The 13,183-nt window shown below is 32.0% G+C and overlaps 2 protein-coding genes across 2 annotated transcripts; both read left to right on the forward strand.

Moving 5' to 3' along the window:
* Window positions 1-6,088: 6,088 nt before the first annotated feature.
* On the forward strand, window positions 6,089-8,513 carry LOC105792031 (uncharacterized). Its single transcript, XM_012620391.2, has 7 exons — window positions 6,089-6,207; window positions 6,365-6,395; window positions 6,500-6,717; window positions 6,865-6,895; window positions 7,037-7,297; window positions 7,431-7,714; window positions 7,862-8,513. The coding sequence occupies exons 1-7, from the start codon at window positions 6,187-6,189 to the stop codon at window positions 8,201-8,203; spliced, it is 1,188 nt and encodes a 395-aa protein (XP_012475845.1). The 5' UTR covers window positions 6,089-6,186; the 3' UTR covers window positions 8,204-8,513.
* A 650-nt stretch (window positions 8,514-9,163) lies between these two features.
* Window positions 9,164-12,767, forward strand: LOC105792032 (ubiquitin carboxyl-terminal hydrolase 3). The gene is made up of 9 exons (XM_012620392.2): window positions 9,164-9,363; window positions 9,662-9,793; window positions 9,925-9,963; window positions 10,904-11,009; window positions 11,352-11,410; window positions 11,515-11,589; window positions 11,711-11,759; window positions 11,913-11,989; window positions 12,425-12,767. The coding sequence occupies exons 1-9, from the start codon at window positions 9,289-9,291 to the stop codon at window positions 12,521-12,523; spliced, it is 711 nt and encodes a 236-aa protein (XP_012475846.1). The 5' UTR covers window positions 9,164-9,288; the 3' UTR covers window positions 12,524-12,767.
* Window positions 12,768-13,183: the final 416 nt, after the last annotated feature.

Below are 13,183 nucleotides of genomic sequence, written 5' to 3' on the forward strand. Positions count from 1 at the left end.
ATTTTGTTAAATAATTTTGTTTTTATAGATGACATCTTTATGACCTCGTGTTTATGTGGCATGCCACATATGCTACTTTATTGACCTGTGGTTTGATTTACGATCAACTCACGTTTACCGTTAAAATTGGGCCAATTTTTAAAAAATTGTAAAGTTAAAAATGTCAATCCAAAAAAAAAAGGTTTAGGGCTCAAACCCCAAAACTCATAAACATTGAGGGTATTTTTAACAATTATACCTTTTAAAATGAAAGAAAGAAGGGAGAAACTCCCATATTTTCCCCCGTGTATGGCTAACATAAGAAGAGAAAAGAAGTTATTCTCTTAGGTTCTCCCTTTCATTTCCTCCACAATCCATGCCAAATCTTTAATTTTTCACAAAAAAAGTAGGAAAACTTCATCCAAGCTTGATTCCTCCATTAAACCATCTATTTTAACCTAGGGTTTTCATCAGCTAGTGAGAGAAAACTTGATCTAGTGAGAGAAAGTCAAGAACAATGGTAAGAAAGTGCATTTTGTCATCTTAATCATGATTATTCAAGGTTGTTTGGCTTGATTTCTACATGAGCGTGATTTTCATATTATTTATGTTATGTGTTTACGAATAAACATCTAGATAAGAGAGAAATAGTACTCTGAGCAATAATAGGAAATCTTAGATTAGTAAAAATATAGAAGTTTGGTAATTTTGTTCATTCAAAGTAATAAAATTACTCAAAGAACAATCCTTACATTATTTGGCTAAATACTGATAATCTTAGTTATTTAATTGGTTAAATGCTATACTAGTGAATAATACTAATAATTACAACAAAGTGAAACTATTTTAATTGAAGTAAAAGCAGCGACAAAGTAAGAACATGTTGTGGTCTTGGGCTAAAGTGTGAATATCAAGATTCTAATAAGCTATGATACGTGTTGAGAAGAAATCAGTTAAACCATGATAAGTGGCAAATTTAATGATATTAATTTACAAGTGGATAAATGAATAAGCTATGGCATTAAAATGACAATGTGTGCAAGTGTGAAAAGTGAATTAAAATGCAATGACTAGTGTAATAACAATGGATGGAATAATGAAATGTGATATGAAACCTTAAATGTAATGGAAAAATGAAACAAAGAAATGGCAAAGGGCTTATTGAGCCTTTACAAGTGTGTTTTATAATATGTGATTATATATGAACTAACGTGGGCTAAAGCATAGAGATTAGTATTGAGAATCATTTAATGAACATAAGAGTATGGAAGCATGAATCTTGAATTTAAAAAGTGATTAATTCTCATCAATTCTTACATATAAATATGATATGTCAATATTGCATTAAAAAGTATTAAGTGGCAATGGTATCCATATGTGCACAAATGAATACTTGCATGTGATATTATATGTGAAATTGTGTATATGTGTATATAGATGTGATAAATTAGAATTGACTCATAATGTAAGCTTTGCCTTTGTAAACTTAGTGAAGTCATTAGGATAAAATTAGTATGATATAGGGATTGGTTAGTGCACATGTGTTAGAAGATAATGGTTAGAATATGCCTTCAAGCGTAGCACTTATGTGCATTATGGATCCAATTTTAGGGTGTTCTAATGGATGCACTTCTAGAATAATGTTTTGAGATGATTGATCGGCATCCCGTGTATACAAATTTTGTCTTACTAAAGGTTATATGATCTAAAAGGTGTGGAAACTTAAGTGTTAAAAATATTGAACTAAACATGAGTCAAGCAGTGAATCCAAGAGGTTAAAATGAACTAATTTGCAGTCTCCCTTGAATATAAACTAATGTTGAATCATTAAGCCACATGTAATTGTGAAAAATAAAGAATGAAACATATATACTAACTTTGTTTAAAAGAAAGTTGATTCTTAAATTGCATATAATGAGTGTTGGAACTATATCCTTAAAAGTTATGTTCATGTTGTATACCGATAATGAATGTATAAAGACTTTTAAAATGGATTACCCCTCATATGATCCAAGGTAAGTTGAGAATCTTTATTATGTACTTACTAAGCATTTATGCTTAGTGCGTCGTTGTTTTTTGCGCATAGCTTGATTGTGGATCTTTGTGAAGTTGTGATTGCTTCGGGAGATCAAATTCACTTGACTAAAGCTTGAATAGTATGTATTTGTGTTTTGACTATTGTCTCGTATAGCATGTCATGAACATAGATTGAATTTTATTCGATTTAGGCTTGTAAGCTTGATTTTGACACTTTAGAGTCTTCATTTAAGTTTTGGAACATTATAATGATTGAACATGTTTATTTAGTTATAAATTGAGTTAGGGAAGTCTTAATAATGGTTCAAATTGTCTTGGAACTCATGGGTATAATTTGATGATGTTTAGGAGTGGTTTTGAGGTGTAAATTTAGTCCTAGGGATCCACATTCCAGAATTCATACTTTATGTATCAAAACTTTTGAAGTTAGTAGCTAAAAAGCTACAATTCCAAGGCAAAGTATCGAAACATATAACCTATGCATCGATACCTTACCCAAGGTATCAAAACATAGGGTTTAGGTACCTTGCCCCTAATTAGTGCCCACTACATTTTTTTGGCAAGTCTATGACACTTTAGAGTCTTCAATTAAGTTTTTGGAACATTGTAATAATTGAACATATTTATTTAGTTATAAATTGAGTTAGGGAAGTCTTGGTAATGGTTCAAATTGTCTTGGAACTCATGGGTATGATTTGATGATGTTTCGGAGTGGTTTTGAGGTGATTTGTGTTGTAATTTAGTTCTAAGGGTCCAGGTTCCATAATTCATGCTTTATGTATCAAAACTTTTGAAGGTAGTAGTTAACAAGCTACAGTTCCAAGGCAACGTATCGAAACATAAGTCCTATGCAATAATACATTGCACAAGGTATCGGAACATGAGGTTTAGGTAACTTGCTCCTAATTAGTTCCCACTGCATTGTTTTGGCTATTTTGAGTTCCCTGTAGCTCATTCTTGACCCTAGACACTTCTGATCAACCATGAAATGATTCTAAATTATTCAAAGATAGACTATTTTAAAACCTTCAAATTGACTTTATCTAATTTTAAGATTTTATTAAATTGTACTTTAAAAATTTGATTTCCTAAATATTCATGAGATTTTCGTTACATATATTTTCCAGTAACGTATCCTATTTGTACCAAATGTCGAGACAAGTTAAGGATGCGCAACTCGCCAATTTGTTTTCAATAGATCTTAATGAAGAAGTGTACATGGTTTGAAAAATTAAAAGATTATTTGGTCTTTATTGGTTTCAACTTAACAAAGTCCAATTCTTCTCCATGTGTTCGAATTACAAAGGTATCAGACATTTCTCTTCTTGTTTACATAGATGATATTATCATTATCGATGATAATGATGTTGGAATTGACTACATCCTGGCTTCTCTATGAAAGATTTAGGCAAGTTACATTTTTTTCTTGGGCATCAAAATTCAATATAGCAATGATGGTGTTGTTTTTTAACCAAAAGAAGTATCTACTTGACCTTTCAAAGAAATGTGGGATGGATGGAGAAAATGCATTTCCAACACCTATGAATAGTAATCTTACTATTGCTAATGAAAGTCTTGTTTGTAATGTAACATAATATCGGAGTATAGTAGGGGCACTTCAATACATTGTGATTATAAGGCTTAAAATAGAATTTGTTGTAAATAGAATTTGCTAGTTTATGCAAAGTTCTTTTCATATTCATTTCAAAATATTGAAATGTATTTTGGGGTACCTCAAGGGTACCATTTATTGTGGCATAGTATTCCAACTAGCATAATAACTTTCCACTATAGATTTGCATATGCTAAATAGGGATCAAATCTTGATAACAAGCAATCAACAACTGATTATTGTATTTTCTTTGGGGGAATTCCAATTCACTTGTGTTCAAAGAAGCGACATGTTGCTCGGTCCATTATTGAGGCTGGATATCAAAGCATTACCTATGTTGGTGCTGATATTATGTGGATTTAGTCACTTTTAAGTTAGTTGAATGTTTTTTTAGATGAAAAATCAATACTATGGTGTGAAAACTCAAGTCTTGTCTCAATATTTTCTAATCCTATCATGCATTCAAAGTTTAAGCATGTTGAAGACATTATTTATCCGAGAGAAAGTCGCACCAAGTAACCTGGTTGTTTCTAAAGTACCAACATGTGAGCAAATTGCTAATATTTTGACCAAGCCAAACCTTTATCCACATTGCCATTTTGTAGACTTGAAGATAAGTTGGGGTTCAACAATATAATAGGTCATCCATTTCTTATTCTTGGTAGTTCATACGGTATATACATTGCTTATTTCTTGCAGGTATATGTCGTATGTAGGTTTATAGGGCACACAAGTGACTACTTAAGAAGATTAAAACCGGCTTCAAAACATTTGAATATCTTGGTAAGTCCGATGAATATTAAAGTTGATATATAGTGTGAAATACTAAATTGTAAGTCATATTAGATAAGAGTTATCAACACATGTCAAATGTGTTAGTTGTAGTTGTTAAAATATGTTGTAATTCTTATTCACTATTGGAATAGACCAAGAGTATCAATGAGTATTATTGTTAGTATTTGATAAATCTTGGACCTTCTAACTAAACATTTAATAAATACTAGCTTGCCTCATATTGGGAGATATTAGAGTTTATCAATAAAATAAGTAGCCTATTTCTCTTTTTTATCGTTTGCTTCTTTTCATTTCATCTTCTTCAAACCTTGAGTTTGCTTGCATTTCTTGACCAATCATGAAAATCAAACATTTATTAATGTACATAATAAACTCGAATTGACATTATTAATGAGGTAACTTCTCTAACTTATAAAAATATTTTGTTTTATGATTTTGTTTCATTCAACGATATAAAATAGTACACGGACAAGAAAATATGTATAATGTCATTATTAAGTGTAATTCTTTTAGGAATCATATAGATATAATTTTTAATATTATACGATCAATTGAGCCTTAGCTTAGTTGGTTCTAGACTGTTCATGGGTCGGGGCGGCCCTACTTGACGGCCCACCTTTGAAATATGGGAGGTTCGGGTAAAATGTAGGCTCGAAATATGGGCTTGGGCAAAAAACGAGGTCCGTTTAAAAATGGGCCGGCTCGGCTCAACTTTTTGGCTTTGAGCAGGCCCTACCAATATAATAAATATATATTTTAATTTTAATTTTAATTTTAAAATACTTTAAAAATATTTTATTTTTATTTTAAAATATTTTTTGTGTTTATTAAAAATCGGGCGGGTCGGGCGGGCTTATTATTTTTCCTGTGGGCTGGGCAAAATTTTAGGCCCATATTTGGGCAGTAGGCCGAGCCTAAGAGTCGGGCCGAAATTTTTTTCCGGGCTCGGCCTGGCCCATGGACAGGTCTAGTTGGTTCCATTGCTATTCCAACAATGAGGCAAACGTGGTTTCAAGTGTGCTTAAGTAGATTTTCTCTTTGATTTAAAGGTTAGGGAGGTGTTATAAGTAGAAGGTATTATAAGAAAATATCATTTTACAAATATTAACTACAATTTGAAATTATTTTAATCATATTTAATATATTTTAATAAAAATACTTATATTAAATAAATAAAATATTTATTAAATCATAAAATAGATAAATGCACATATTGGTTAAAGTCTATCAAGAGCTCCTATACTATAATGTAAAGTTCATTTTAGTTCTAATACTAAAAATTGCTCCAAATTAGTCTTGTACATTAAAATTTCTGGTTAAATTATTGATAATTTGGACAAATATTCATACTCAACTAGTCTACCCACAACCCAAATTGACCCATAAAATTTCTGGTTAAATTATTTTGATAATTTAAAATTGATATTTAATTAAAATTAAAATATAAAATTATCAAAACACATTTGGAATGAATTTGGAAACCCATTTGGGATGTGAAAAAAATTATAGTTATTTAAATTAATTTATATTTTATTTTTTAAAATTTATGTTTATCATAGATCTTAAAAATACTGACACGTCAACACAAATTAAATATTTAAAGGCGCACAAACGAAAAAGCAAAGGCGCCAAGCAAAATCCCGGGAAATTTAAATACTAAAAAGAAAGAAAAGCAAACCCTTTAATAATCCCCAGAAAAAAGTGATGACCCTTCACTTAGGTGTTGCTTCTTCTCCAGAAACAGAGAAGGAGAGCGAGTTTCAATGGAGGATCTCAATTCTGAGGTATGGATGAATGTTATCTTCAACCATTCAAAATTGTCCAGTTTGCTGTTTGATTCATAAGAAAATATAGCAAAATGTTCTTGTAGCAACAAATTTCTCTCTTTCTTGCTGTGAAATTCAATTTTCTGATTCATTAATTATTTATTTGTTACCTTAGATTTCAGGTTCCTCATGCTCCACTCCTTCTGGTTAGTATTTCTTATCCTCAAGCTTCAATTTTGAAAATTTTAAGCTTTAGTTTCACTCAAAGAACGAGAAATAAAAAATAACTCTTTTTTCCCTTTTGGATCAGAACCTCCTGACATAAGGAACTGGTTTTCTTCTTACAAGTATGAATCTTTTGTCTTGGATACATGCGAGAATTTCGGAGGATTTTTTTCAGAAGAAAGGGAAAGCGACAAATATGATTTGGGTGTAGGAAAAATTAATAGAGAAAATGAAGAAAACTTTGATGGGTCTGCTGCAGAAATTAGAAAAGCTGATGAACATGACAACTTTAACTCTAAGGAGGTAACTTTTTTTTCATTTAATTTTACATCTGCATTTGGGCAACTGGGATTTTCTTGAATAGTATATTTATTTTACATTTGAGTTTGTATAGAGTTCACAGTTGCTCATATTTAACAGTCCCCCTCCCCCCCTTTTTTATGGGTTCAGGATTCATTACATTCCCTTTCAGTCCTTTCTGGTATGTTTCAGTGTCACTTTTCTTTTTGATATTTTACAGTGCAAAATGTGTTTTGTGGATGAAAATATTTTAGGGAACGGAATTAATACAATGCTTAATTTAAACATGTAAAGGAAGTGAAAATTGTTCATGTTCTTTCAGAGCCTCCTGATATCAGAAAATGGTGTTCAAGCTATGTGTACGAGTCTCCTTTGTTGGACACCAATGATGGTTTCAAAAGAGATGTTTCTAGTAAAAACGAATGTGGGGAAGATGAACTTGTCAATGAAGAATGCATCAATGATTTTGCGGATTCAGATAAATTTCAACAAAATACCTCTGACAAGATTTGCTCAATTAAAGTGATCAAATGCAGTAGTTCATTAGTAGAAAGGAAGAATGAATCACACCCTTTCTCTTCTGGTCAGTATAAACTTCTAGTATTCTTCAATTTTCAGAAAGTTATTGCTGTTTGGCTTGCTAGAAAAATTTTAGGAAAAGAAAGTACATATGAAATAAGTTATGTGATAATATTTGTTTGTGTTTCTTGTGTCAGAACCTCTAGATATTGGAAATTGGTTCCCGGACTATGTGTGTGAGTCACCTGTATTGGATACAAATGATGAATTTGAAGACAGTCTTTCTAAAAACACAGAACCAAGTCGGGATAAATTTGTTGTTGAAGACAGCAAGAGACAGAAACGAGATAATTTCAAGACAACAACAAAAACAGGATGTAGAGATGAGGTGGTTGTTGGTAAGAAGATTTTCTCAAATGGATTTGAGGAATGTAATAGCCCCATCAGACATGATGAGCAAGAAAACAAGTCCACTAGTAAGGTACTTTCACTTTTAGTTCTTTCTCCTTTGGCGAGTCTGATCCCTTGAATTTTGTTAAATAAACATATCAAATGGTTCTAAGACCCTATGAGTGAGATTGTAGAATATAGTTATGGCGCTATTTATCATGTCAAGTTAGTATTACAGGATTTTGGTGAGGTCAAACCAACACATGGAAGCAATGACAAAGAAAATGGTTTCATCACAACAAAGAAGAACAAGTTTATAAGAGCAAATGATGAAAATTGTCTGAGAGGAGCAGGAGAGATTGTTTTACAGGGTTCAAGAAAAACAACAGGTGGTGAAAAGGATTATGGGGTGACGAAAAGAAAGGTGTTGGCTGAAACAACCAAAGTAAAAGTTGAGCAACAGTGTGAGGCTAAGGCAATGGAGATAATGGGAAAATGGCGTTGTCCTCAGAAAAGCAAGCCACCCCGCGGACCCCCATTGAAGCAGCTTCGACTTGAACGATGGATTAACAGGGTGTGACCTTATGAAAAAGGCACATTGCAGAAACCTTGTTCGTTGTCAAGGAAAAAAACGATGTTGTATAATCATTTCTTCAGCAGTAACAGAATTTTAAGTCGAGTTTTTTCATTATTATTTTTTCATTTTGCTTATTATTTCAGTGGGAAAAGGAAAAGAAAAGTGAGCAACTACTGTTTGGAGTTGCTAGAAGATGGGGCAATAAAGAGACCAAGTCCTTTATGTTTTCATCCAGTCGAGTACAAGAGGACTGTTTTCTATGTATTTGTATTTGCCACTTCCTATTACCGTATATAGCGGTGCTTCAGTTTTACAGTGCGAGGTAAAAGCAAATTTTATGTTTTTTATTGGGTTTAATTCAGAATTACATCCCCTTACTTTAATTTTTTATAAATTTAATCACAATGCTTTACAAGAAGATGATACAATCAGATAGCATGCTTAAAGCTTTTTCATTCGAGGTATTTCGAGTAAATGAGATTTTAGCATAGATAGTAAAGGCGGAGGTTTTGAATCTTGAGTACTCAAGTTTGATGCGCAATTATATTTACGGGTCTTTAAGTCTTACCATATGCTATTGTTATGTGTGGGTTTTAGTTTAGTTAATCAATTCTAGTCTAGATTATTTCAATTCTTAGTGTGTTTGTATTGAAATAAGTTGATCTTGCATTTTATAATCGTTCCAACATATACTTATATTTATACTTCAATTTAATTTTGTAAACTAAAAAAATCAATAATTCAACCATTTACATTCAAGGCTTTAGCAAAAATCAACAATATAAATTTATGTATTTATCAAACATTTCTGAGGTAGAATGAACAAATTCTGATAAATTAAAGTAGGGGGACTGTTTCTCAGTTTTTGAAAAGTCAAGGCTGAAATTCATAATTAGACAATTTTCATTGTGACTTCAATGAATGAGTTAGCCGGAAAGCCCAAAACCTATATATAAAGCAAAGAGAAGAAAAGAAACCGACTCAACTTACACTGACTCTTCGATCTCATCTCCAATCTCAAACCCTTTCTTAAATTAAAAGAAAAGAATTACATTAAAAAAAAAAGCCCGCTAAAAACCACTAAAAGAATGGCAACTCCAGACGAAAGTCCTGCAGCTAAGAGATGGCTTCCTCTTGAAGCTAACCCCGATGTCATGAACCAGGTTCTTTTTCATTTTTCATTTTTTTCTGTGATGTTTGGTTACGGGAAATGATTGGGAAATAAGATAAACAAAACATTAAAAAGCGGTCTTCATGGAATTTTTCCTTTCTAGATTTGCGGCAATCAAATAGAGAGTTAGGGTTTCAGTTTTCTTTTTAAAAAAAAAAATTAATTTATGTTTCTTGTAGTCTCTTTAAATTATAGAGAAAACTTTTAAAGGATCGGATTGTTATGAGTCCGTGCGGATAGTTATATTTTTGTTTAAATTCGTTGGAAAATTATAATATGAATTTCTGCAGTTTCTTTGGGGTCTGGGTCTTCCAGAGAGTGAGGCAGAGTGCTGCGATGTTTATGGCTTGGATGATGAACTCCTAGAAATGGTTCCACAGCCTGTTCTTGCTGTGCTTTTTCTTTATCCAATAACTTCTCAGGTGATTTTATCTGAAATTAATTGTTTCTTTCCAGCTTTAGTTGGCGGCCCATTTCTTCTAAGTTCAGTTTTACATTTACACTTAATTACAATACGTTGTTTTTGTCTGTTTCTACGGTTCAATGTTTTCAGACTGAAGAAGAGAGATTGCAGCAAGATAATGAGAAAAGAGTAAGTACAATGCTGTTTTTTTATAATCTAATATCCTGTTGTAGCTCTTTGGGTGTTCTTAGTTTAGTGCATAAGTGGAAGATGAAATGAAGAGAGTGGAAAAGTAGAAGGAAAATAAATTTTGAGTGTGCTTGGTAGAAAAGAAAAATGCGAGGAAAGAAAATAGGAAAGATACCGTTTTTCATCATAATGTATAAAAAATAAGTTATACCAAATTGGAACAATAAGAGGAGAGAAGATGAGAGAGATGTAAATTAAGCATTCACATTTGTAACATTATACTTTCTTTTTTAATTTTCATTTTATTTCTTTGCATTTTCAATTTTACAAATAATGAATGAAAGAAAATTCTATCTTTCCTACCAAGTACACTAATGGAAAGTAAAAATATATTTTTCTCTCTTTCTACTTCTCTCCCCCTTTAATTTTTCACCTTTCTAGTTTTCTTTCCATTTTACTAAGTAAAGCCTTTGTGTTTTGTATCAAATTGTTGTCAAGATGGGTTGGAATTCAGAAATATTTGGAGCATAAAATAATTGTAATTAAATTGTGCGAACTTGTAGTTCTTCCTTACAATTGCTAGATATTATGAACCCTTGGTATAAAAGGTCACTCAAGTACAATAGATGCTTCTTGCTGATCACACGGTTCTATATTTTGTGTGGATAGTATTTGCAATTGTAAATTACTTGATGGGTGAGACTAACTACACCCTTGGATGATGGACCTCATTGAAAAGTACAATGGTCAAGGAGCCGAAGTCAAAAAGAGAAATAGAAAAGCTTTCTTAAAAGAATGCAAAATTTTAAGCTCAAAATTCCATTCCCTCTTTTGACTTCTCTAAATATAAAAGAATAGATGTTGTACATAAAATTTCTGTCATGTTTCAGAATTATGCATGATCCAATTAGATTTTTTTCTGCTTTTTTTTTGGCTGTAGGATGTTAGCAGTGAGGTTTATTTCATGAAACAAACTGTGGGAAATGCTTGTGGAACGATTGGGCTTCTTCACAGTGTTGGAAATATTACTTCAGAAATCAAGCTACGTAAGTTGGGTCTAATGTTCACCATCTACAATGCTCATTTTAAGATGCTCACAAGCGTGCTTAGTGATGTTTGATAATTTTTACACTTGCATGCTGTCATCTTACTGAAATCATTGTTGGATGATAATCAAGACATCATCTGTCCATCATCTATGAGTAGGCTTTTTGATTTATCACTTTTTTCTTCTTAAAATGAGGAATTGTATTTCATTGTGATCTTGTACAAAGTTTGCAGTTTTAGCATCAATGCTTCCTTTGATTGCTGAACTTAAGGGTATTAGGTAGTTATTTGTCTATTTGTAGAATACATGGAATAACTATTTTTTGCCTTGTCTTTTTCAGAAGAGGTATCCTTTTTAGATAGGTTTTTTAAATCTACTGCAACCATGGATCCATTGGAGGTTCTACTTCTCTCTGCCTCTCTGCATGCACAGTGTATCTGCTTTTGCCTGCATGTTTTTGTGATTTCTGATTGCTGAATTCAAATTGTTCTATGCATCTACAGCGTGCTGCATTTCTTGAGAAAGATGGAGAGATGGAAGTTGCTCACACTGTGGCAGCTACAGCTGGTGATACAGAGGTAAATTTATAACAAGTCATATCTTTTTATACTTGACTTATTCAGTGTAAAATTACAAGTTGTGAAGTTTGGCTAGATACAAATCTGTACAATATGGCAATCTTACTATCTTTTTTGACAGGCTTCTGACGATGTGGATACTCACTTTATCTGCTTTACATGTGTTGATGGTACATACCCCCCTCTCATTTCTAATATAAAGAACCAAATATAAAGAGAAACGACAATTTCTATTGCTTGATCAGAGTTTCTTTTGGAATATCTTAAATGTGGTTGTATTTGGTGCCTTGATCTTATCATTATTTTTTGTCTCATCAATGTAGGGCAGCTTTATGAACTTGATGGAAGGAAGTCAGGACCAATATCCCATGGTGCATCCTCACGAAGTACCTTGTTGCAGGTTCGTGTTGGTATTAAAATTTAAATCTACCCTTAAGATTTTCACAAAAGAATTTTACGGCACATTGAATTTTTAAGAAAAGAAAGTAGTTTGCTGTTTGCATTGGGGTTTGTTTTCCCCTTATATGTTTGTATTTGACCGTCGTGCATTGAGTAAAGTTAAATGTGCAAGAAGCTAGCTCATCTTTATCTCGTTCCACTTTTGGACTAAAGGGAGTTCCAATTGGTAGATAAGGTTTTAGTTTGAAGCTTCAACTTCAGCTTATACATTTCACCTTATACATTTCACCTCAAAACTCCCTCCACTGTGAATTTGCCAGTGTCTATCTTTTGTGTTTGTTTGTGCATAATCTGAGTTGCTCAAAGTGTTTTGGTATTATAAGAGTGTTTCAGTGTTATGAATAGGCCTAACTGGCATGCTTTTATTTTTCAACAGGATGCAGCCAAAGTGATCAAGGGAATGATCCAGAAAAATCCAGAGTCACTCAATTTCAATGTCATTGCACTTACTAAGAAGGTGGCAGGTGCAATTTAATTGGCAAGTGTTGTACTCAATTTCTTTCAAATTCAGTCACCTTGACATAGCAAACAATCGTATTGTGGATGTGCTTTACTTTAGGACAATTGTGCTTGTATGAGACTCGTGTGGTTGTATAAGTCGGTTTCACTACCGTTGGCATGGTTTGGTCATTCAAAATTTTTATCTCCAGTGTTTGCATCCTTGTATACATCAAAAGTAATAATTTGAGAATATAATCGAATTTGGTTCATCAACTAAACTTCAATAGTGTGTTGGAAATTTACTTAGTTGGGTGTAATTGTTTATAAGTTATATGTGTGATATTTTTTAGGTAATCATTGTATTTGGTAGGTGTTATCCAATTAAGTCTAATTGGAGCATTTCAATTATGCTCTCTTAAATTTAATTTTCCTATGGTTTTTCAAGCATGTTATTCATTTATTTTAGTTTAAAATGTTATTTCTATACATTTTAATTTTATAATTGATATTTTATTTTTAAAATATAATTATATCTTATTATACGAAACTAGTTAATTCATTTTATTAGTCTCCTTTTAGAATTGAGTTTTATTTTTTTCAATTTGAGGGAGAAATGTAAGTTTTTTAGTAAAAGCATGAGTTACGGAGAAAAATTAAGTTTCATTTTCATAGTTGAATAATTAAATTTTATGTG

The sequence above is a fragment of the Gossypium raimondii genome, chromosome 8 (assembly GCF_025698545.1).
Source record: "Gossypium raimondii isolate GPD5lz chromosome 8, ASM2569854v1, whole genome shotgun sequence".
Lineage (NCBI taxonomy): Eukaryota > Viridiplantae > Streptophyta > Magnoliopsida > Malvales > Malvaceae > Gossypium > Gossypium raimondii.

Bases quoted from the DNA above. Each gene is read 5' to 3' on its own strand.
- LOC105792031 (XM_012620391.2), top strand. From the start codon at position 6,187: ATGGAGGATCTCAATTCTGAG. The intron at 6,396-6,499 runs GTTAGTATTTCT...CTTTTGGATCAG, and splicing joins CTCATGCTCCACTCCTTCTG to AACCTCCTGACATAAGGAAC. The intron at 7,715-7,861 runs GTACTTTCACTT...TTAGTATTACAG, and splicing joins AAAACAAGTCCACTAGTAAG to GATTTTGGTGAGGTCAAACC.
- LOC105792032 (XM_012620392.2), top strand. From the start codon at position 9,289: ATGGCAACTCCAGACGAAAGTCCTGCAGCTAAGAGATGGCTTCCTCTT. The intron at 9,964-10,903 runs GTAAGTACAATG...TTTTGGCTGTAG, and splicing joins AGCAAGATAATGAGAAAAGA to GATGTTAGCAGTGAGGTTTA. The intron at 11,760-11,912 runs GTACATACCCCC...TCATCAATGTAG, and splicing joins CTGCTTTACATGTGTTGATG to GGCAGCTTTATGAACTTGAT.